This window comes from Lepidochelys kempii, chromosome 2 (assembly GCF_965140265.1).
Source record: "Lepidochelys kempii isolate rLepKem1 chromosome 2, rLepKem1.hap2, whole genome shotgun sequence".
Lineage (NCBI taxonomy): Eukaryota > Metazoa > Chordata > Testudines > Cheloniidae > Lepidochelys > Lepidochelys kempii.
This window is the reverse complement of record NC_133257.1, coordinates 104,626,329-104,652,627: the sequence shown is the minus strand read 5'-3', so window position 1 is coordinate 104,652,627 and position 26,299 is coordinate 104,626,329. Positions and strand designations below refer to the sequence as shown.

The 26,299-nt window shown below is 38.2% G+C and overlaps 1 protein-coding gene across 2 annotated transcripts in view; it reads right to left on the bottom strand.

The window, feature by feature from the left end:
• CTDP1 (CTD phosphatase subunit 1) overlaps positions 1–26,299 on the bottom strand; it is a 172,821-nt gene that overhangs the window by 133,060 nt on the left and 13,462 nt on the right. Inside the window, exons 3-8 of one of the 2 annotated variants that reach the window (XM_073331810.1) lie at positions 25,036–25,129; positions 23,061–23,189; positions 17,662–17,812; positions 6,186–6,276; positions 4,498–4,664; positions 2,080–3,168 (exon numbers count right to left, since the gene is read on the bottom strand). In XM_073331810.1, coding sequence (XP_073187911.1) covers positions 2,080–3,168; positions 4,498–4,664; positions 6,186–6,276; positions 17,662–17,812; positions 23,061–23,189; positions 25,036–25,129 — 1,721 coding nt within the window. Of the gene's footprint in view, positions 1–2,079; positions 3,169–4,497; positions 4,665–6,185; positions 6,277–17,661; positions 17,813–23,060; positions 23,205–25,035; positions 25,130–26,299 lie in introns of those variants that run through there. The other variant, XM_073331809.1, reaches the window with a different exon arrangement.

Sequence of the window (26,299 nt, the reverse complement as noted above, 5' to 3'; positions counted from 1 at the left end):
AACAGCCCTGCAGAACAAGTTTTTATACCTAGGTCTACAAATTAGATAACTAAATACACAAGGACTTTTTCCAGAAAACTGGATTGTCAGTTTCCCTTCCTATTTATGGAACAGCAAGGCAAACAAGGTAGAATATGTATATTATGAAACTTTTATATAGCCTTGCAAAACTAGGTGTTCCTAAAATAGTGCACTGAGCTTTTACTTTGCACCACCTGAGAAGAGACAAGAATAAACACAAAAATCAAGTTCTTATGCTAAGTTCCTGTATTCTTTCCTCAATACTTAAACATTCAAGCATTATTTTCCCCTTGCTCCAGCTTCTTTATCATACTGCAAATGTAAGTGTGTAATTATCTTGAGAGAATCTGTCATGGAAATATTTTGGTCATAAATTCAGGATTATTGTTTTTATGCAAAAAAACAAACAAACAGATTAGTGGCCATAAGAGGCAAAGCCCCTTTGAGGCATTTTGTAATTTGGAATAGAAAACCCTGAAGAAACACATAAGAGATCAATTTAGTGATTTTTATGACTAAAATACTCAAGCCCTTTACATTTCCAATGGAATGTGACTCACATTTTGAGCTTAATTCTTATGATGGAGTTGCATTGATATCAGCGCAATTCTCAGACTAAGATCTGCTCAACAGCAACTGCAGCAGAGCCCAAGGGGTCATGAAATACTGTGACCCAAGTTTTCAGAAGCATACACCAAACACATTCACAAAATGAGAATTATATGAATGCACAGTCCCAACTAGCACACCTGCAAGCACTGGAAGTCCCCAACTCCACTCAATCTAAAATGGTTCCCAATCTGGACACTTTGGCTATGTCTTCACAGCTAAGAAAGGTATGTATTAAAAGGTGTGATAAGTAACGCGGGTTATGTATCTCACTGTAAAAGTGAGGTGGAGGTGAGGCACAAGTAGCTTTTACCACAACCTAGCTAGCCAAGATCAACATTACAAACACACCTTGCCCACTGATATCTTACCTGGCTATATCACAGTAAAAGCTACCTGTGCCATGTCTCCATTAGGATTTTACAATGAGATTGTTAATCCAAGCTAGTTATCCCACTGTAACAACACCCGCTTTTCTGGCAGTGAAGACAGGGGCTTAGTCACCATTCATCTAGCCAAACAGTTTTTAAACCACTGAAACCAAGTTCATCAAAAATGTTCTTTGCCATGATGTGCTACAAATCAAAGTTTGGGAACCTAGAAATTACCATTGTTTTCAATATTCAGTGCAGAACTCATGATGAATATGAAAAAATATTTCTTTTTCAAGAAAAAAGATGGAAGACTGAATTGGTCAGACGATTAAAGTGGAAAGGATATTATGAGCTTGCACTGAAGTTATAGATTTGGGTGAAAAAAGCTTCACCACGCTAACAAAAATATACTATGATGTTTTTATATTGTAATCCTTTGAAATGAAATTAATGTTTATTTTTGCATATATTCTAATCTTGTAAGAAAGTAGGCAGGCTAGGAAAAGAAATCAAAGGTGACAAAACTGGACTCGTGTTCTTAGTTTGCTTGTTCATGGTTTATAAAGAGGACTTAAAAAGTGTTTTTATTTTTATGAAAGTTGAGCAAGTGAGAGGAGAACTTTAAGTCAAGACTGCTTATCACTTGTTTCTTTTCAGTTACACCTATTTCAGTTAAATACTTGACATTGATAATTTTAGAACAACATCTTCGTTGAATAATCAGCACCTTCCCCCCTTTCATCAAAGAGTAAAAGCTAGCAATACACTTCCCATCTGACACACGCAAGACCAAGACAGACCAGATTTGATGAATGTTTGTTTTTAAAAGAAAAACCAATTTAAAAAAATTCTTAAACCTAAGGAAGCAAAAAGGATACAAGACCTTTTAAAAAATGATTTGCAGTAAACCTTTAAGCTACTTTCCCCCATAATTTAAATCAACATTAAAGATGGCAAGTAGATCAAGGCCCATATTTAACCTTTCCAAGTCTTCAGCCAACTTTTTGTGTAAATAAAATCATGAATGAAAACAATATTTTCATTAACAGAAAACTGATAAATTTCACCTACTTACCTCCCCTTGCTGCAATCAGATGGGTTGCCTTGTTGGGATCATCAGCATTCAGTACTAGGTTCTTTATAATTTTAGCTCCAAGTGCTGTAGCATGATAATGCTCTCGGGTTCTTTCTATGGGGAAATTTGTTGGATAGAGTCCACTAAATATTATGGTAACATCTGCCAATACCTTGCTTTTCAATTCTGGTACTATTTTTCTTATGTCTGGAATTTCATTGATCTCCTTTTTCAGGTATTTATCATACTTAGTATAATAATCAGTGTGCACCCGAACAAGGATCTCTTCGAGGTATATTAAATGGTCATCTTCATCTGTGTCTTCTTCTTCCTCTTCTTCCATGCTCTGATCTAAAGACTCACCCATTGTAATCCCAGACTGCTCGCTATTTTGGGACTCTGTCTCTGCTTCTTTCTTGTCTGCACACCCATTTCCCAGATCACAAAGGCTATCCTGTTCGCTTTCTTCTTGCATTTCAAGATCAACTGTCTTGCCATGAGGGTATACACTAGGTGGAGCCGTCACCTCCCCAGAATGGTTCACTTGACCATCCTTTCCCCCACTCACATCAGTGCAACATTCTTGCTGCAAATTTTCAGCTTGTACAGGCTGCTTTGATTTTTTCCAGCTTCTCTTTCCCTCACTTTCACTATCTGAGGCAGAAGAGGACGACGACTTCTTAGCATCTAATCCACTGTCACTTTCACTGTCACTAGACAATTCAAAGTCCAAGTTATTTGTTGGCTTGTCTTGGGTCTGCTGCTTCTCTGTAACTGTCCTATCATCTTGTTCTGAAGAAATCTGAGACTCCTTAACACTTGTTGAATCAATGACGGCAGCATTTGTTTTATGATCAATGGTATCACTTAAGGAGTCTCTAACATTTAATTTGTCATTGGAATTCAACCCCAAGTTAGAAGTTTCGCTGCTCATAAAGTTACTACCATTTGTAGTACATATCTCTTTTGTAGATTTCCTAAGACCATTACTTTGTTCTTCCACACTCGAAATATTCTTTGATTCTTCAGAATCTTTTGCTGTTACCACTGCAGGATCAGATGGTTCAGTTGTTTTTGAAGAATGATTTACTGAACAAACACACACAAAAAATAAGATGAAGTTTCCCTCTTTTATCCTTCCAAGTAGATGAGCTTTCAATTATGCTTTCAGAAACTCATCATTCCTTTCCTCCATAAATTAAATGAGTTCAATCTACAGCTAAACATATCTATGGATCAGAATACTCTCAGTTGGGATTTTCAAAGGGTTTAAGAGATTTATAGACACTCAACTCCTATTTAAACGTAATAGAAGTGGGGTGCCTAAGCCTCTTGAAAATCCCAGTTTATGTTGCCCTCATCATCATATTATTTGTCTGCCTCACAAAACTTAATGCTTTATCTTATTAGGTAAGGAAGTATCATTCCCATTTAGATGACACACGATGTGCCAAAGGTCAGAGCTTTTTCCAGAGTCCCAATCCAGAGTATTAGCCATAAGATCATCCTCTTTATGAACTTACAAGTTCTGCCCATATTTTTTCTACAGTCTGTTTTCAGAACTGATTGAATACACAACCAAGAAAAATGCTTTAGAAATTGAAAAATATATTTTACTACCATCAAAATATGTTGATCAAACCCTTTAAGAAGGCACTAGTGAGATGCAACAAACGAGAGCAGTGTGCTTCATATGCAGGAAAAGGATTACTCCATAAATAGCTTTTAGACAGGTTTTTTAGGCAGCTGACAAGCAGCAGACAAATGCAGTTAATATTCTTGGCAGGAATAGCCAAGGCCATTCTTAGCAGAGATGACCACATTGTTCATAAAAAGGCATACATGTGACTTGACTGCCCCTTGGTAACCACTATTGCCACTACAGCATGCTGATCTCATTCTATATTTTGAGAAGCAGACTGTCAGGCTATTCATTCCATTCTTATACTTTTTAACCACATGAAACATTACTAGAGTAAAATTAACATAGAACTGAATTCATTTCTAGATGATAACAATGGCAAAAGAACAGTAAACAGGCTCAACAGGAACTAAACATGTACAGAAAAATACGAACTATCCTAAAATGAAAGCTTCTCTCCAAAATACTCAACTGTAAATAAAGTAGGTTCCTTTCCAGCTACTTCTATGAGTTTCAATAAATCCTGGATATATTGGCCTACCCAGTCATCACCTTTTCAGACCCATTTTCTCAGGTGAAAACCACTGCTATAGCATCTGTTCTTCCACTGTTTACAGATTGCGGAAAATAAAATTCTGTCAAATGCAAAATGGATGAGTTTGGTAGACATTGAAACCCCACTATTAGTTTTTTGTTTTAGACAACACTTTGTTAGCATGGTTTTGGTTTGCTAGTCAACTGCTGCTCCAAAAGTAAAATAAGTAAAATGGAATTACCCTTTTTTTTCATCTGAGTTTCCCTTGATCCAGGTGGTGCATTAATATCGCCTATACCCTGAAAGTATACATATTTCTTTACAGTTATCAAATTGGGTGCAAACTTCCAAACATCTTCTCGGTCATCAATAATGCAAACCATAGAGTCACCACATGGGAAGAGATTTCTAAAAAAACAAAAAACAAAAAAAACCTTGTTTTTATTGTCTTAAGATTACTATTTAAAACACTCTGGGTTGACATTCTGGTTAGTTGTGTGTGTTAAAGGAATTAAAACATGAATGATTTCTGAAAAATCAACATATTTATTAGGATTCTAGATGAGTCCATTCATTTACCTGTAACAGTTATCATACAGTCTGCAGCTCTTCTTACTGGTTACTCTACCAATCATCTTTTTGTGGTTTTAAAAAGTTTTATGAACAATTATTAGAAAGAATTTTTCAAGTGAGTTACACAAAAGTCTTAAAAAAAATGGCAATTACATTTATTTGTCCCCTTTGGTTCTAGTGGTCAAAAATATGAGCCCTCCCAAAGTTTAAATTTGAGTATACATAGTGTATTACACGGAATTTCAGTCTAGGTTCTTTTACCTAAACAATATCCTATATAGTAACTTGGTCACACTTATTCATTCCACAAAGATTACCTCTAAACAAGAAGTCTTAGTATAAACCTGACAGGAGAATACTCAGAATAGATCCAAAAATATACCCAGGATAAGAAAAAAAATGTATGATTTGCGGTGAGGAATCCTCCCCTCCCCATAACAGCTCCAATATGGCTATTATTAAATATCAGGCAATCCTATGTTTTACACAGACAAAAGGCCAAGATTGCCAAAAATTGGAGCCTAAAATATGGGTTAAGGAGCTTAAATTAAGCACTGAAGTGTAATTTTTCAAAAGTGCTGATCATCAATGAAACTCAAAAGTGATGCGGACCCAGCAAAGTCAGGCCATGTAAGTACCTAAATACAGATTTAAGAGTCTATCTTTAGGCTACTATTTTGAAAAATCTTGGCTTAAATTTCTACAATATAAAAACGCACAAATTATATTATGAAATGAACCACAAAATGAAATAAAATAACACTGGTTGCCTGCAAACCACAGAGGGAAAAAATGTAGGGCCAGTCTACACTATCACTTAAATTGATCTAACTTATGTCGCCTAGGGGTGTGAAAAAGTCCCCTACTTCCCCGCAAGTGACACAAGTTTCGTGCTGTCCACACTGTCCAGATGCTCTCCCGCAGACATAGCTTACGCTTCTCAAGAAGGTGGAGTAATTATGCCGATGGCAAAGCACATCTTCACCAGATGCGCTACAAGAGCGCAGCTGCTTCGGTGCAGCTATGATGATGTTGCGCTGTAGTGTAGACTTGCCCTGAGTTGCAATTATCTGCAGGCATAAAACATCTGAAAACAGAGGTTATCACTGAATGTGAGAGTCTAAATTATCTTGCTTGAACATTACAGGGTGTAACACCCACTGAAGCATTGAGTAGATGAAGCCTATAAGCATCAGCTCGCACTTCTCAGTTTTATTACTCTCTGTGAAGGTACAGATTTATGGGGTACAGAAGGGATAAAGACAATTTCTCCCTTTAATACTTATGTTCCCAACATTCTGCCCTCATTTCCTCTGCTGAATTATTTATTAAGACGTTTCGCACCCCCATACATACCTAAGATTCCCCGTTTTAGAAAATGGATCAATACATTCATCTCTTGACAATATCCGATGAGAAAAAAGTTTCTTTTCAGGGTCCAAAAATCCTTTTGAAAGAAGAGTTTGAAGTTAATATTCCTTCACAGCAACATTTTCTCCCTGTTAACATTCTACATAATCTGTTTTCAGAGTCTATCACACCATACTACACTAAGCCCATCTTTGTGCATTAACAGAATACAAATGGAGCAACACAGCCTTTCAATTAGAAGTTTAAAATAAACTCTGTGATATTGGTGTAACCAAATATTGAGATATTTAAGCTCCAAAAAGTATTTGTTATATACCAGGTAAAGAATAAACATAGTAGGTTAGATATCTGTCACTAATTCGGTAGGACTCCTAATATCCAATCCCAATTCCTTTAACATAAAAGCAATAATGAAGTTACAAAAATTAACTTGTGGCATCAGTGAATAATCAAGGTAAAAGGAAGTAAGCATAGCTGTCAGTTAAATAAGGTTCTGGCAACTTACATTTAGAACACTTTAAGACTAAATCCTGTCCTTAGCACATTGTGCCTAGGGTCTGCAGAGAAGTCTCATGTGAGCTGGCAAAGTACTGCAATGCTTAAGCATAATGGGCAAATTAAGGGGCAGTTTCAGTTTGAACTCTTGCATTTGTTGTTTTAAATTGTGCCTATAACATTGTTTTAGTGCATTTGTACTTGAACTAAGAATAAATCACAGGATTTCTTGAAATGTTAGACCCATTTACATAAATCTGTGCTGACTGCGCTGTTTGTTAAGAAGAAATAGGAGAAGGTATGCTGGCTAATTTAAAGACAAGATAAAATACAATTAGTTTGGCAAAATGGCAAATTCATCCATATACAAACATGGTAATGCAGCTGACCTCTCTGTTAATGTAATTAACCTTTCTTTATAAGCAGACATTGTGGTCTCATAACTGCTCTGAAACAAAAAAGTGGTGTTTCATGTATTATTCTGAATTTGCCATTTTGCTGAACTGATTACATTATAACCTGCTTTGAGATTAGCTTGAACTTCTCACTGTTCCTGCAGATAACACAATCATTACTTATTTATACAAACACAAATTTCAAAAAAGGTGGCCATGTTATAGTCTATTGCCCAAATTTTCAGAAGTGACTACTGATGTCGGGGCAGGGGGGAAGGCAAATCTGAAGCTCACTCCAGGGACCTTATGAATTTTCAAAGCGTGTGTACTCAGAACTTTCTGAAAGTCCGGCCCCTTTTAGGTGTCTCAGTTTGAGCAAACAAAATCCCTAATCTCTTTCGAAAATTTGGACCTATATGTATTAATATAAATGTGTAATTGGAATAACTTAAAACCCATAAAAAGCAAGAAAATTCTGAGTTAAGGACAGAAGTTCAACCTTAACTCACCCGACTATGCTTAAGAATTGCAGCAAACGCATGTAGAATCATCCCCTGTAGAGAGACCCTTGCAGTACCTAGGCATAATGAATTGAAAATATTAACTACAGAGAACCATTGCCACACACAGAAAGAATATATTTTGACAAACTGTATGTAAATCATCATATACGGCATTATTGTACAACTGTCACACCGTCAGCTGTTCCTCCCCCTCGCCAGTCATCTGAGTAAAATAGAAGCCTTCCATTCTCATTAGTACATTCCTGCCTAATTCGTCAGCGAAACCACAATCTAGTACTTGCTACATTGTCACATTACATGTGGTAGGAAACCTGAACATACATAAGTGTTGACAGCCAATAATGATGGAAGATGCAGAAGTACACAGTTATTTAACAGGGCTTTGGGAAAAGTCTAGTTCATTTATGCTTTTTCCTGGCAACTGATGGCAAGTAAAAAGAAAAATAAGGACAGTTCACTACAGATGCAAAACTGCCCCCCACAAATTGAAGACCCAATTTGAAAAAAGTCAGGTCCATTACATCTTTATCTTAAGAGTTTAAGCTTTCATATGACCGTACCAGTTTCTAATACAGCTCAGTATGGATTAGTCACACAAACTTTCAGTGAAGCCTTATAAATTGGTGTTAAATTGAATGAAGTACACTAAGTAACCAAAAGGCATACTTTTTACTAAGGAGCTTCTCTCTCAAATTTACTTTTCTAAAACATTGCCAAGTCAATGGAAAAACAAAGTATAATATCCATTTGTTTATATATTTCCCAGAAATGGCATAAGGGAGGCACATAATATTTCTTTGATGGAATAAGGTTAATTTGCTTTAACAAAATGTTTGTCTTTAAATCTTTAAGAAGAAGAATAACTTTTCACCAGTACTGGCTACGAAGTGAGTTTCTTCCATACAAGAAGAACTGAGACACTCAGTGGCTAGACCACGTATTAACAAAAAACATCAACTAATCCACCAGCAGGTACTGACTAAACACAAAGTTCCTTGTAGTTCATTTCTAAAGGTTTTCTTCCTCTTCACAAAAAGAATTAGAACTACACACATTTTTCCTCTTGGGAGGTATGTCAGAAAATGTCAAGTGAAAAATTTTAAAACTCTTAATGTTATTACTTACCAAGCTACACATTAGAAGAAAAAATAGGGGGTGTTGCTTGCTTTCAACAATAAAGCCATAAATAGCATTTCCTGTTAGGCTATAACTGCTACCTTTCACTAGTTAGCATACATTTTCTATATTTTTCATAGCACAATGTATGTACTTCTCAAAACAGCATTTAACATTGAGCTTCACAAATGAATTTTACTCATTAATACATTTACCCATCAAGTCACATCTTAGCACACATCAAAAAAAGCTCATTTCACATACAAGTACAGCCAAACATGGACTATTTAAAGCCTTTGATAGAAACCAAAGTGGACAACTGAAGAAACTGTCCTAACTAGAAACCGTGAGTTTATATAGGTCTACTTATTCTTTTAAGCAGCCACCCATTTGTTGAATACAATTTTTAATCAATTACATGTTCCATTGTCATCTTTGTGTAATCAGCTCTTCATTTTCCTGCTTTTATACTTCTAGAAAATTCTCTATAGCTGTATGACATCACAGAGATTCTACAGAAATCCAAAATTCTTTAAGTGACACTCATTACAGCCCCCCTTTACCACCACCCTGTCCCCCAGTTGTTGCAGCCCATTGAACTTCTTGCCCTGCTATGGAATTGTTTACCATTAAAAATAATTAAGATAAAGTAACAACCACTACCACCAGAACATGGGAATGAGAGACAAAGAGGACAATACCACGGATACATCACCATACTTGATTTTTCTACCCCAAGATGCTCAGACACTGTGGTGATGGACATAATATAAAACTACAGAGAGAAGAATTTAGTCTCCTACTTCTTAAAAGTGCAGGACTCGTTTGTTTCTAAGTTTATAATTCAAAGTTAGTAATTAGTTAATTTTACAGCTTAACCATTTCAATTGTTTTAGATAAATGAATACAGAGCACAGGGGTACATAGTGATATTTAATATTTTAAAGTATGCTATCTTAAATCTGACCTCAATACATTTAAAAGCTCAACTAGTCTATCAGATGTCAGAAGGTAAACAGAAATGTTTTATCTGGGACAAATATCTCTAGGAGGAGGAAGAGGGAATGAATACAGTTACAACCCAGTACTTGTCACAAACTGGAAAAAAGTTAAACACTTTCACAAGCTACCCTGGGGAGAAAACATATGTAATTATTTTGTATAAATCTGAAGGAAAACCATAAAGTTTAACTAGGATGCCATCACAGAAAATCACCAAAAACCTAATCAAGATGTTAATGAAGCCTCTGGGTATAACACAAGAGTCTATCTACTCTATTTTGGTTCTTCTTGAGTCCTATAGCTCCAGGATCTGTGCACCTTTTGGGTGAGCTTACCATTCAGTCATAGAAAAATGAATGGTCTTGATTACAATAAAGATCAGATGACAGAAGATGAATGTGCAAGTGATTACAGCACCTGCACTCCATACTATATTTCTGCACAATTAAACTATCAACATTTATATTGTGCTAGGCTACAGTGTGGGAAGAATGCATCCCTGCTCTGAAGAGCTTAACAGTCCAACAGACAGAAAGAGATGAAAAGTGCAGAAAGGGACACAAACTAGCACAACGATCAGATTGATGGCAGGCATACATGTCTGTTATGTATCTGCTTATATATTTTCTCTCTACCACAAAAAAAACCCCAAAAACAAACAAACAACAAACTTAGTTTTAGGGTAGTTTGAGGGGTGACAACTCATGGGTGAAGTGGGGAGGAGAAGGAATTGCTGGAGTAAGAAGGAAGTGAGTAAAGCAAGGGACAGTAGAAAATGCTATGTGTGCCCAGGGAGACTATGGGAGGATAGCTGAAGCCTCAACACTCTTGCTAAAATTGCAGTGGTAACAGAGGAACAGCAATACAGTGAGTAATAAAGAAGGTCCACAGGCCAAGTTTCAGAGTTGAACGAAGGACGTCACGAGGTGGTAGAGGTATCTCTCTGCTACTGTTGCTCTCAGTTCAGAGAGGAAGCCACTGGGCCCAGTGCCCCAAGTGTGCCTCTTTGACCATATATGGGAGGGGTTTGGGCAGGAAAGCTCTGGACTTATTCCCTGCATCCTTGACCATAACACGGCTGGCTGCTTTAGAGAAGTAGTCATTCTCTGAAACATCTAGCACAGGCCAACATAGGAGACATGTTAACTAGAGCATTAGTGTTTCAGTATGGGAATGCTTTTGTTCAAATGTTACCTCCTCTACCATATTATACACATTTCCAGGTCACAGCACTCAGAGCAGAGAGCCAGAGCCAGGCCCAGCCCCATGGGACAGGCACCAATGCTGTGGCGTGTACTCACTTTCCAATCCCCACACCCCATTCCCTGGGGCTTACCTTTCAGCATCTCAAAGTATACTCATGAATGCTGATGTTGTGAAAACTACACTTGGCAACCTTTCAATGACGTATTTTTTTCCCCCTGCACCTCTGATCTAAAATTTACTAAAAATTCCTATTCCAAAAATTATAGCCTTCCTTAGTGGGGATATCAAAATAAAACCAAAATGGGGCTTACCACAGAAATTAAGTCTCAACTTTAAGTCTGCCATTCCCTTATCTACCGTAGAATCTGGCAAGAGTTACTGACCTGATCCTCCAATGGGAGTCAAGGATTCTCAGCCCCTGGTGACCTATTTCAGTTCTAGAACAACCTACTTCGCCATAGATCAGAGATGGTCAAACTTACTGACCCTCCGAGCCACATATGACAATCTTCAGAAGTTCAAGAGCCAGGGCTTCAGCCCCGTGGGAGGCGCCTGCTGGGGCTTCAGACCCACTCCTATTGAAGCCCCTAGCCCTGAGAGGTGCACCCCACAGGGCTAAAGCCCCAAGACCCTCCTCCCCGCTGGGCAAAAACCAGAGGTGATGCATGGGGGGGGGCAAAGGGGAGGGGAGGAACGGGACCGACATGGGGTCACATGCCTCCCCAGATTTCTACAAGGGTTTGCTGGGCCCCTCAGTCACATGGTGCCACCAGGCCCCCTCCATACCACGGCAGCTGCTGGAACCAGCAACCTTGGAGCTGCAGCCCATGGGGAGAGCTGGCAGCAAACAGCTGGGAGCAGCACGGAGAGCTACTGTTTTTGCTGCTACCTTTCTCCGTGCAGTGGCCCCTCCTGCAGCTTCCAGCTGTTTGCTGCTGTGTCTCCACGCGGAACTAACACCTGGGAGTTGCAGGGAGGGCCTGCTGAGCGTAAGAGGGAGGTGTGCTTGGGGGGGGCCTTGACTCAAGCTGTTGGAGGAGCCCAAACCTTTAACTTGTGTCCCGCCCACTCTCAGCAGGCACCAGTCATCTCTGGCAGAAGCCTCTACACTCTTGCTAAAACTTGGAGATGGGTCAATATGTTCAGCTGAAAGTTACAGATAAAACGTGTATTCCAGTTGCTGAACATATGTTGTTTCTACATAAACTGAAGACACAATCTTACACGTGTTTCATATCACATCATGTTAATACCATAAGATATTTGGCATGTGTAACAAAAATCATTGCCAAATAAATTTATAATCAGACATTTGAAGATGTGAACTTATCTGTATTAAAATTATCCCATATACAGTACTTACATTTATAGGCAAGTCATGCTATTTTTTGTTCTGGTTTGACACACTGGCCAACTATGTTTATTTCATATTCTTCAAATTCTGTCATGCAATATGATTTTTACTGCTCAAGAGGCATTTTCATTGGGAAATCAATCAGGTTTGCAACACATGCAGCATCTTCATTAGATTTATCACCATGCTACTTCTACAGTAGCTAGGTTCACAGTAGCTATGTCATGAGCCTAAATAACATAGATAGCATCACTAAATTTTTATATTCACTTGTGTATTATATAAATATTATAAAATTAGCTATAGCCGCTAACTAAAGAAGTTATTCCATTTTAAAAAGCATGTAACTTTCAATAAAAAGGTTCTATCTGATAAGGCTGAAAGTCCAGATATCTAGAGATTTTATGCGAACAACTTATACTAATTATACATGTGATGAAAAAGTTTACTCACTTAACTGAGAGAAAACAGCCAGGTTATAACACATTGGAAGGACCCTACCAAATTCATAGCCATGAAAATTCTGTCATCTAGTCTCCCCCATGAAATCTGCTAGAGAGAGCCAGGGCTAAGGTGCCCCAGCTGGGGCTCCTACCATGCATCGAGTTACAGCTGTTCAGTCCTTCCAGGACTGAGAGGGACAGGACTTCCTCTTCACCTGCAGGGGCTGCTTCCAGGTCTGGATCAGACTCACCTTCGGGAACCTCCTCTCGCTGCAGGAAGCTTCGCACTCCCGCCCCGCCTCCTTCCCCCACCACTCTCCAGCCACAGGGGGAGGAGTCACTGCACAGGGAGCAGCCACAGAACTTCTTGCAGCCAGGGGAGGTTCCTGGAGATGGGTCTGACCAAGCCCCAGCAGCTGCTCCTGCAGGAGAAGAGGAAGTCCAGTCTCTCCTCAGCCCAGCCGGGATTAGAAGCTGGAGGCCAGTGCACTGTAGGAGCCCCGGGCTGGGGCACCCCTAGCCCATGGCACCAGAACAGGGAAGGCCGGGGGTCACACCCCCACACTTTTTTAAACACAGGCGTATTTATTAGCTTCCCTGCCATGAAGTGCAGCCCCTGCCAGTGCCACTCCATGCCTGCCTAAGGCTTGCAGTTTGGGGGAGCAACGCTGCAGTGAAGTGCAGCCCGTCAATGCCACGCTGCGCCTGCCAGAAGCTTGCAGTTTGCCCGTCCCCACCCTTCCCCCAACTACACTCATGTTAAAAAGTGGGGGCCACAGCCTCTAGCCCCTCCAGTGGCTCCCCTCACTTCTACAAAGCTTCCAGAACCCTTACACCTAAGCCCTGCCCCTCCCTGGCTCTGGGCCTAGCGCTTGGGGAGTTAAAGGGGCCTTGGGCTGACTATTCGGGGGTGGGGGGGGGAGATCACAACACACCACCCTGACCATGGGGCCCTGGGCAGTCACCCACCTGTAAGGCTGCCCCCCCCCCCCATACCATGCAACCATTACATCTGCGCTGCCTGCTGCTCTATGGCTGCCCAGCTCTGAAGACAGTGCTACTGTCAGCAGCAGTGCAGAAGTAAGGGTGGCAATACTGCGAGCTCCCTACAATAGCCTTCCAACCCCCTCACAACCCTTTTAGGGTTGGGACCCCCACGGTTATAACACCATGAAATTTCAGATGTAAATATCTGAAACTGTGAAACTGACTATTTTTAAAAGCCTATGACTGAAATTGACCAAAATAGACTGTGAATTTGGTAGGGCCCTATATATTGGGGTTGGAAACATATCACCCATCTATTCTACCTCCTCCGATCTGAATCGGACATATGATTTTTCTTTATAAGGATGGGTGGCCACAGGAACTGCCCGAAAGTCTGTAAGTGGCAGCCAGTCTCAGTGGGAGATCAGCCCACTGTTCCCTATTGCATCTGGACATATCTGGTGTGGGGATACATAGATATTAAGGTCAGAAGGGACCATTATGATCATCTAGTCCGACCTGTACAATGCAGGCCACAAAATCTCACTCATCCACTCCTGCAATAAGCCTCTCACCTATGTCTGAGCTACTGAAGTCCTCAAATCATGGTTTAAAGACTTCAAGGTGCAGAGACTCCTCCAGCAAGTGACCTGTGCCCCATGCTACAGAGGAAGGCGAAAAACCCCCAGGGCCTCTTCCAATCTGCCCTAGAGGAAAATTCCTTCCCAACCTCAAATATGGCGATCAACTGAACCCTGAACATGTGGGCAAGATTCACCAGCCAGATACTACAGAGAATTCTTTTTTGGGTAACCCAGATCCCACCCCATCTAACATCCATCACAGGCCATTGAGCCTATTTACCATAACTAGTTAAAGATCAGTTAATTGCCAAAATCATGTTATCCCATCATACCATCTCCTCCATAAACTTATCGAGTTTAATCTTGAAGCCAGATAGGTCTTTTGCCCCCACTGCTTCCCTTGGAAGGCTATTCCAGAACTTCACTCCTCTGATGGTTAGAAAGCTTCATCTAATTTCAAGTCTAAACTTCCTGATGGCCAGTTTATATCCATTTGTTCTTGTGTCCACATTGGTACTGAGTTTAAATAATTCCTCTCCAGTATTTATCCCTCTGATATATTTACAGGGAGCAATCATCTCCCCTCAACCTTCTTTTGCTTAGGCTAAACAAGCCAAGCTCCTTGAGTCTCCTTTCATAAGACAGCCTGTGCAAAATTTATACAAATAGGAGATCAAAAGCAGAAAATATGGAAGGGAAGAGATACAGTGAAGAGGGTACAGGACCTGGATGTACATGAGGGGCAAACAAAGGCGTGCCGGGGAATCATGTTTTCTGGTCTCAGATATAGGGGCCTTACCAAGAAGAAAAAAGATCTCAGGAGCATGCAGAAAGGGGCCATCAAAAGTGTGTGTAGAAGATCTGGGGAGGCATACAGACGGTGTATGTGAAATCTGGCAAGGCAGAGTGGTTTAAGTTTTTCCATATGGATAAAAGACTCCTTTGTTTCATCTTCTATTTCCTCAAGTCTCATCTATTCCCTTCCAGCTATCTGCTACCCCTTGCTAAATACTAACTGAATATTTCCCACTATAAATTATTTCTCTGAACAATACCGCCATCAAGCGTTCAACACATGCACAGACTATGTCAAGTTTCACATTACTACAGCTTAGCCATCACTCTCACATACTCATTAGCAGCTTAACTTTCTCTTCCTGCCAGCACAGGATACTACAGCAGAAACTAGCAAAAGCTAGAATGTCATATCACATCTAGTGCTAAAGTTTACTATGCAAGAGAACCAAGCTTAAGTCCCATTTCCTCATTCCCTGAACAAACCAGAACCACTCTCATCAGGAAAATGGGAGTAAGTTAACATATAAACATTGTGTCCTGTGCTGTGAAATAAAGACAGTCCCTGTCCCCAAAATTTATAATCTTATAATGACACTGATAGCCTCTAAAGGGAGCTTCACCAAGTATATCAGTCACCAAATAACGAATGATTTATAATCAATGAGGGAACAAGTCTTGTGGTTCTGTCCCAAAGTGGATGACACACCCTTCCCTTCTCTCCAGAAGTAAAGTTACTTTGATCCTCTAAATCATTAGTTTCAGGTTACAGGAGTCTCTTGCAATCTTTAAGCACATCAAATTGCATCTTCAATGCCTTACTTGGATCAAAATTCTCTACAAAATCCCCTATTTTGTAGTTTGTCATCCCTTGTAGTTTATCATCTCAGGTCATTATTTAACACTGGTATCTAGACAGGGCCCAAAGGCCCTAATAAAAAACAGAGTCCTGTTGTGCTTGACACTCTACAAACACACAAAACACAATACAACAGGAGGAAAAGGAAAAGGATATGGATAACAGCAATAGGTACAATTTTACTCACTGACAACATTCACTAGACTGAGACAGATTAATGTGTATTTTTATTTCTTCCACTGGCGTCACAAACTAATGAATTACTTAGCTGCTATTGACATGATCCTAACGGAATATTAGCAGAGTATTTTTAAAAGCAAAAACTAAGGAAATTAACAAAATACTACACTGAAACATGAGGTTCAGGAGGGGAAAACAGCCAAGTTTACAGTTCAATCATGTATTGGTGGTCGTGTCCTCAACTTGCATGTTAGGGTAATGTGTCTAACATTAACATTCATTTATGTCTGTTGAAAATGATATTGTAGATTTCCCTTTCCTTTTAAATTAAAACATTTGAGAACAAGTTTTAATGAGGTTGTGAGAGGCAAGATCTATAACTTGATGAGAAAGGATATGAACACACTGAAATACAAAACGTTATTCTCTAATAAATGCCAATACTGAATCGCAGCTCCAAGAGACAGGCACAAATAGAACTACCATATAAGCATCTCTTTGAGGTCTCCATATGAGCACCTCTTCATATGAGTAGAGATTAATAAGACTGGGACTTTTCAGCTTGGAAAAGAGATGACTAAGTAGGGGGATATGATAGAGGTCTATAAAATCATGACTGGTGGAGAAAATAAATAAGGAAGTGTTATTTACTCCTTCTCATAACACAAGAACTAGGAGTCACCAAATCAAACCATCAGGTAGCAGGTTTAAAAACAAAAGTAGTATTTCTTCACTCAACGCATAGTCAACCGGTGGAACTCTTTTCCAGAGGACGTTGTGAAGGCCAAGACTATAACAGTTCAAAAAAGAACTAGATAAATTCATGGAGGATAGGTCGATCAATGGCTATTAGCCAGGGTGGGCAGGGATGGTGTCCTAACCTGTTTGCCAGAAGCTGGGAATGGGCGAAAGGGGATGGATCACTTGCCTATTAGCTATTCTGTTCATTCCCGCTGGGGCACCTGGCATTGGTCACTGGCGGAAGACAGGACACTGGGCTAGATGGACCTTTCGTCTGACCCAGTATGGGCATTCTTATGTTCTCATGTCAGCTGATTGACATTAACACTGATACTTCTATGGAAGGGAGACAAAAGATTTATGTCTCTCACTCCCTCTCCTGAAGGGAGTGTTGCTTTCAGACTGCCTGAGGAAGGCATAGGGTGAAACCCAGATACCGCATCGAATCCACCCAGTAAGGACCTTCTTTAAATGCAAAGACAGAAGAAAAGTTGTGGCTCATTTCCTAAAAAATAAACACGACTGTATTTAAGTAAAAGAGAAATTAGTATATGGACTGTGGTCCAAAAAAGTTAAGCATTCTGCTTATAGAACTCTATTCTTTATTCAATGCAATATTTTAATTTGCATTATTAATTTACAGTTTTGGGTCTTCAATGGCATTATAGTTTGCACAGAATCTTCTTTCAAGGTATAAATGGACAGAGACTTGGAAAAGAACAGAAAGTCAAAGTCGCATCAAATCTTAAAGGCTGATAACTCAAGTAGCATGCTACTCACCTGCAATTGTATGTGCATAAAGTCTGCTACCGAAGGTAAAAACATGTAATTCATACAGCTTGGCAATCTTTTCTAGGAATTCCTTGCAATGAGGACGCAAACGAGTATGCAGCATAGGTTCACCTCGACCTAACTGGAAATGGAATATTCCCTAGAAGACAATAAATAACCCCATAGCAAGACTTATAAAGCAATTAAGTTTAGTACAAAAACAAACATGCCTAAAAGCACCTCCCTTTACCTCAGTTTTATTCGGAGATCCTACTTCAGCCCAATTAAGCTGAATAAGATTTTCATTTGGACATATATTTGACCCAAAGCATATTTTGGTTTTTATAAGGCAGTACAACACATTTTTGACTTGCAGCAATTGTTTACGTTAGAATATTGAAAGAGTTACCCAGGCTGTCAAAGGTTTGTTTACACAACAAATTTTATGAAAATATCTAATTACATTTCTTAAAGAGTTTGTTTTACTCTCAGTGATGTGAGCAGTTTTACTACACACTGGGCTGAAAAATGAAACAAACTGCCAATTTGTGTTGAATGAAAAAAACTCTACCTATGAAAATGCATATAGCAGCTCAGGAAGGGATACACAGAAATGTCAAAGTAAGCTGAGCACTCATTTATGAGCCCCCTGAATACTTGTTTTATAAACATGGATTTACCCAGACAGACAGTCATTGAACTATGCAGGTCATTTATTTTATTTTGTCGTCACTGATCCCTCTCTAATGAGGGAAAACATTAACAAGTATAACCATGTCAGGCATATGGAAGTACAGGGTGGATTAAAAAAAATCAAAGATTTAAGAAATAAAAAAAATAAATAGATTTGTTTTATTTAAATTGGATTTTTTTGATAAAATGCTTTTTGAGGAAAAAACCTATCTAAAGATAGTTTTAATTAAGATACATTATAGCTCAAAGATATCTCATCATGGAATAGGGATTATAAATTCTAATTCTTTAGTAGGAGATAACATATTCATGTAATGTTTAAGAAAACTTTTGTAAAGGAGTTCCAATAGTTCATGGATTAGGGACCAATCTTATGGGGTTCCAGGGGCTTCTGTATAGATTATTTAGGTTAATCCTTCTATCTACCCAGTGGGACTCAGTGCTCAGTCTAGAAGATACCATCAGAGATACTTAGTTTTGCAGTTCTCAAACTGTGGATTTGTGTCTCCAGAGGTAACATGCTTGCCAACAGCAAAAAAGTTTTAAAATAAATAATAAATAGAAGTGAGAAATAACAGACCTTAAACCCTACTGTCCCTCTGCAAATTTGTGTACAGAGTCAATCCCTTACCTCTCGCTAAAAGTGAATAGTTTAAAAAAATTCAATGCATAGAAGATTGTTGGGGGTGGAATAGATCTGGACAAGAAGAAGAAGTCTGGAGATAAATGTGAGAAGGGAGGGATAGGCAGTGGAAACAAGTGAAACTGTGTGAGCAGCATATTCCAGAAGTCTTGAGGTCTTTCTGAGTGTAGCCTTCATTGACTTGATATCTACCATACCATTCTCACACTAGAAGAGAAAACCTATTATGACAGCAGGCCATAAAAGAGACCCAGTTTGGGAATATTTTAATATTTAATGTCTACCTGTGGGTAAGACAGACATGCGTGCAAAATGCAAACAGTGCAACAAAGAAATGCAAGGCCTGGTTGCCCAAATGAAACAACATCATGAGACGTGTTCCTTCTCAGGAGGAAGCTGCGTTGAAAATGATGAAAGTAACATGCAGGATCTTTACGCTGGTAAACTTTTTTATTTCATATTCCTTTCTTAAGGACTGCTTGTCTTCCTTCTGGACTATTCTTGAATTCTCATGTTTGAGCAAAAAATATAGTTGTTACTCTATGGTACTATCATTTTAGATGCAGTTGTGATGAAAATAAATAGCTGAAATAGGCAGATCTGCCTTTTACAATTTCACCTTTAAAGTAGTACTGAGTGTCAGTGAATGCAATGAGTAATACTAAATGAGCAGTATGGTAATATTAAATAACTGCATTGACTTATTTTGTTTAGGAGAATCCATCCTCAACATACAGGATTCTGAAGACTATCCACCTTCAAGACCACCATCATTTTCTATAGTTTCAGAGTTATCTGCCAATGATAGTGTTTCAATCGCAACATGTATGTCACATAACCACAGTATATCACCTGTAGCAAAAAGAAGAAGAAAAACCCTCTATCATCCAGAAACAACCATAGATAAGTTGGTGATAAGAACCAGCAAATTACAAAAAGAGTAACCGATGAAAAAAACTGCCCCGTTTGTTTATGCAACAAACTCCCCTTTCCATATGATTGAGAACCCATACTTCATTAACATGGTTCAGTCATTAAGATCAGGATACAGTCTACCCGACAGAGCAGATGTCGCAGGCAAATTGCTGGAAAAAGTGTATGAAAGAGAAATTGAGCAGTGTGCAAAAAGTCTAGAGAGTAAAATTGATAACCTGAGTCTTGATGGGTGGAGCAATGTCCACAATGATCCTGTTGTATGTGCTTGTGTGACAACAGAAGAAGGGAATGTCTTCCTTACAGAAACAATTGATATATCAGGAAATGCACACACCGCAGAATACTTACAAGTAGCAGCAGTAAAAGCTATAACAAACTGAAAAAAAAATTCAAATGTCTAGTACGCAGCTTGGTCACAGACAATGCTGCAAATGTATCCAAGATAAGAAGAAATTATTTAGAAGAGAGAGTCCCAAGCTAATAACATACGGTTGCAGTGCTCATTTGATGCACCTCCTAGCCAAAGACTTCACTGTGTCAGAAACAAACACTAATGTTGTTGAAATTACAAAATACTTCCGTAACAACCACTTTGCAGCAGCTGAAAAAAGTGGGAGGAATCAAGCTAACTCTCCCACAAGACGTGCGATGGAACTCAGCAGTGGACTGTTTTGAGCACTAGATCAAGAACTGGCCTAATCTGATGACAGTTTGTGAACAAAATCGGGAAAAAATAGATGGCACTGTCACAGCCAAAGTTCTTAACATTGGGCTTAAGAGAAATGCTGAACACATGCTGAGTACCCTGAAGCCTATTTCTGTAGCCTTGAAAAAAATGCAGGAAAATAGGTGTTTTATTGCTGACGCTGTTGAAATCTGGAAGGAACTGAGTGAGATCTTAAAAAGAGAAATATGCAATGACAGAGTTACATTACAAGCATTAAAAAAATGAATGGGACAAGCACTATCTCCAGCTCATTTTCTTACAAATATTCTCAATACTCAGTACCAGGGTCAAACCTTAACTGCTGAAGAAGAGGAGTTGGCTATGACATGGACATCCAGTAATCATCCCTCCATAACACCAACTATAATAAACTTCAGAGCTAAGGGTGAACCATTCAAGAAATATATGTTTGCTGATGATGTTTTAAAGAAAGTCACACCAGTGAACTGGTGGAAGTCACTTAAGCACTTGGATTCAGAGACTGGTGAAATGATAACCTCACTTTTAACATCAGTAGCTTCTTCTGCCGGTGTAGAAAGAATATTCTCTTCCTTTGGACTAATTTATTTCAAATTGAGAAATCGTTTGGGACCTGAAAAAGCAGGAAAGCTTGTTTTTCTTTTCCAGATTATGAACAAACAGGAAAATGAAGGTGAAGATGACTGAGTTAGCTGCAGAAGCCAATATCTTAAGTTTCTCATGTTGTCCTGGCTGACATAGTCTATTTAATTTTTGTTGTTTTTAAATATTCCATTTAACTATTTTAGTTAAACAATTTTAATAAAAACAAACCTGATTTTAAAAACCCTGAATGTTTAACTACATTCAAAAATTCATATGCTTGTTTTGTTATAATATTATATGTTTGCTGTTGGAGAAAAAAATCCAGAATACATATTGCTGTTTTAGTTAAATAAAACAATTTAAAATGTCTATCTGGTGATGTTCTCCTCCTAATACAGCATGGCAAAAAAAAATCCTCCAAATATTAATGATTAACCTGTTGAACTGGAGATAAGTTCACCTCTCAATGACTTCAGGAATACTTGCTTCAATTACCTTTGGTAAATGAAATAACCAATCATTCATTTTCTGATATAGCTATAAAAATAATCTGAAAAGTTTTCAAAATAAATCACTTTAAAAATGTATCGTGTACCCCTTCTAAAAATGAAACCTACATCTATCTCTGAGTTGTGAAGAATATGTATTAAGGTTATAACAATCAACAAGAATGCACTTTTATGTAGAAATTCATGACTAAATAGAGTCTTCCTGATTAGTGATTTAAATAATGATTTAAACCAAATCCACCCTGTGGAAGTGTAAGGTTAAGTTACTCTATTTGTTTTAAGGTTTCCAACTAGGAAACATAAAAACAAACTTTAAATTTTCATCTATGCAGGTGCCTACCAACCTCTCTGAAAAGGAAACAACTTGACACTTACCTGAAGCAGCACAATAATACTTTTTTGCAAGCAAGAATAAAGACAGAGTTGGAAAATCATCTGGTGTTATCCTGAAAAATCACTTCTAACAACACTCCCTTAGAAGCGTCCTGTGCACTGTTTCTAGGTGGGAGGTCAGGGAAACAGAAAAAATGCTAAGGGGCAGCAGAGAGGATTTTTTGGGGGTAAATTAATTGCATCAGAATGTTTTACCTACTAGTTAGAAGTAACACCGGAACTATAAGAGATAAGATCGAAAAAAGTCTATTTTTAGTAGTTTACTTTGTATAGTTATTTTCCTGTGAGAGAGAGAATCTTTCACGCAGCAACGAGAGACAGGAAAACATTAGATGTTATTGAAAAACCCATGGATTGGCAGACTCACACAGATGGACATGTAGCATCCAAGGTACTTTTAACTCATTTTCTTAGTTTTCAAGATGAAGATGCCCTACTAATTAAGACCCTAGAAGCTTAGACCAGATATATGGTAGGTTTAGTTAAACACAGTATGAGATGGGACAAAATTAACCTAATATGAATGGAAATTTTCATTTTATTTTTAATTAAAAGACAGTCTGTTCAGCTATTTTTTTTTTCTAGTGCTGTAACCTGAAAAGACACCCTGTATTAGCATGAAAACCAAGAATTAAAAATGACTAGCTTAGCTTTGTTGTACAAGCTGACAAACAGAAAGCACAGAACTATATAAATGATGGAAAGTAAATTAGTTACTTTAAAAATAATTTCATTTTAAACAATCAAGGTGTTTCATTAACTAATGACAAACATTTTGAAATATGCTTCATAATCTTGTGCCCCTCATGTATTTTCACTCCTTGACTAGCTTTTCTCCTACATTTTAATGTACATTCTTACAGAACTGTCACTTCATTAGAACTGAACAGAAAACTTCTCAAGCCACAGTAATAGCAAGAACATAATAGTAAATAATATTTACTTTATTAGACATCTGTTGGCAGTGCTGTTCTGTTGTATGGATTAACGTCTGGTCCAAATCTACCATCAGCACCAGCTTTCGGTTTCGGTGTAGTCGCTGCTGGTCTTCCCGCCCTAGTTGTTCAGCTTGCTATAATAAAGAGATTTACAGACTAAGCATAAACTGAGACAAGTCAATTAAATTTTAAATAAATCAAATTTATGACTCAGCAGAAGCCCAAATGCTCAGTAACTTCAGAAGAGATTTTGCCACCCACCCACTTTACTTTCACTAGCTTTCCAGACATCTTTCAGTAAAAGGAACTGCATAATTTAGGTATAGAAACCTGTCAAACACTGCTGCTCTTATATTAAAAGCAACCAATCTACAACACATATCAAGGCACCAAAAATCATTAAAGGCCAAGATTTTCAAAAGTAACTCCTACTAGTTTTGATACACAACTTGCGATATGTTAGTAGAGCCTGATTTTCAGAAAGAGCTGAGCATATTCAAAAAAAATCAGGTGCCTCAAACTGTGCATCCAAAAACTGAAAATCACTTCTAATAACGCTCCCTTTGGAGCGTCCTGCGTCAACAGAATAAAGTATTCAAGTTGAAAATAAATTAACCTCCTCCATTTCAGTGAATTCTTCTTTCACTAACACCCCAGGCAGAGAGAAGTTGGTGTAACAGATGAAAATATACAAGTTGCAAACGACAAAAAGAACAAACAAACAAAGTCATATTTAGCTTGTCCTCCAAAACAGACAAAAAGTGCTAGAGGAAATAACTGAAGTTCGTCAAATGGAACAAATGGGAGATTTTAAAGATAATTTTAAGCTCTAAGAAGAGATTTAAAATCAATGGCTAGTAAGCAAATTTAACATTATGAAAAGCCGTATTTGAGTACATTTCTTTGAACTAAAGAGATCCATTTGTTTCTCTTATAAGTTTTAACATACTTACAAGTTGTTATAATTAAACACAAACTGGCCTTCTAATGTGAGTTATACTTATCTCCTTATTTAGGTCAGGTAGTTTACTGGAATAACTGGCTGGTGCCCAGCTACGTATGCAAGTAATTTACATAAGTCAACGTTTGAGTTTTTAAAAGGCACAAATGGGAGTTGGGTCCTAACCACCCTTTGTGCCTTTGAAGAGCTCGGCCAAAATTGGCATCTGTTTAGACTCTTGCATCTTCCCCCAAACTATTTGTTTATAAACTTTTAAAACTGAAAGAGGAGGAAAAAGAGAACAAAGTAGAGGAGAAGGACAGAAAGAAGAAGAAGAAGAGTTAGTATAAAAGAAAAAAAGCAAAGAAAGCTGGTGAAAAAAACAGGGACATAGGAGGGATTTTTTTTTTTATTATATTTAAAATAATCAACTCCTTTTCCCAAAAAGGCCAGTGAGACAGGAACATTCCTGTTTATTTTAACATCTTCACTGCTCAGTTTTATTGCAATATTTAGGCCTCACAAGCTTTTCAAATACAAAGTTTATGTCACAGATACTAAAATGTTACTGAGGACAACGGGTCATTTCTCTTTCCTTCCCTTGAAATGTGGAGAAACTGGGTTTCAGAAATATTTCAGCCTTTGGAATTTATTACAAGTGGTAAAAATAAGACTTTCACCAATTGCTTGTTTCTGAAAAGGCAGAAACACCTCATGGAAAGCAGAATATTTCAAAGCTGCCACCACCACAAGGGCATCATAGCTTTGCAGTAAGTAAAAATTAAAATACTGCAGAATCAGATGCAATTGCTAATGCATTTCTATAATCTATATCGGTACATGCTAACACTATTAGAAAAAACTAAATACATGTCTATAGTGCAGATTTGCAGATCTTAGTCATATTTACTGAAATCTCAGCTTCCGTCTCAAAGTGAGGCCAATCCAATATTTTATATTAAATGGGCACATCTCTTTGAGGAACCCCTGGCTAAGTGAAATCTCAAACTGTGGAATAAAAGTAGTGTGATTCAACTTGCCTCAGAGCTAACCATCAGTTCTGGAACACTATGAACCATAGATACAGTTGCTGTGGATAATGGCACATTCTGTTTTCCATTCTTGCTTTGTAGCCTAATCAAACAGGGAAGAAAATCAAAAGTTTCAGTCAAGTACATTTCAGCTAACAATTTCCACCAATGAAAGTGGTTAATTATTAAAAACTGCAATGTCAAACCAGCTGTCAAAAATCATGATTTCGTTTTAATATATTGATTCAGTATGATGCACCCTTTTTCAGAGGATCATTATAGCACCGATTTCTGAACAAAATGGATGAGAGAACCCAAGAAGCTTGCTTATAATATCATACAAGTATGACTATTTGCTGTAACTTTTGTTACTAGAACTCTTAAGAAGACTAATTTATAGAATATAAAGATGGACATCAGGATTAAGTTATCTTTTATTAATTTTTACATCTGTTGCATTTGCTCAACATTTTAGAACGTTTTAGAACTACTGAATACAGATTTAAAAGGACATCATTAAAACAGTTTATTTAAATTTGAATGATTAACCTAGTGTTAACCAAAGGTATGAGATTAAATTTCTCCTCTTCTCCAAATTAGCTGTTTGAAGTTACTTAAAATGACTCACTCCCTGAAGCACACAATGTCTTGCAAGCACTTACTTGAGAATATGGGCAATGCTATTACATACCCATAGCAGCATGGCTGCATACTGATTTCTTTCTACAAAGAATGTAAAGAACTACTGTACATTCTTTGCTTCTCTCTACATTTACCTTCTACAGGACAGATTACAATGTGCAATTCTTCTCTGAAAACGCACCAAGGAGTGACACCACAAGGCAGCATATTGGTATCTTAACTTCTACATAAAATGGGTTCGTTTACAAGTAACTGCCAGCCTGGCAACCTCATCCTGAGATATCTACATCAAGTTCCTGTATTTCTGGTTCATGCCTCACTACCCACAAGAGATTCAGCAGACCAAATTTCACCCTGTCCTGTTTCAGAGTAGCAGCCGTGTTAGTCTGTATCCGCAAAAAGAAAAGGAGTACTTGCGGCACCTTAGAGACTAACAAATTTATCTGTGTTTTCAATCATGTTTCACAGGTGTCACTAAGGCCAGAATCTGGTACTGCAACTGGAGCCAGAATTAAGTTCACTCTTCTATGAGCATCTAGTCTTCTGTTAAGAAGACAAAAGGAAAGAAAAAGGGTGGGGAGGAAATGTGTTTCACAAAAACAAACCTGTACATACACAGGAAGCAGACCTT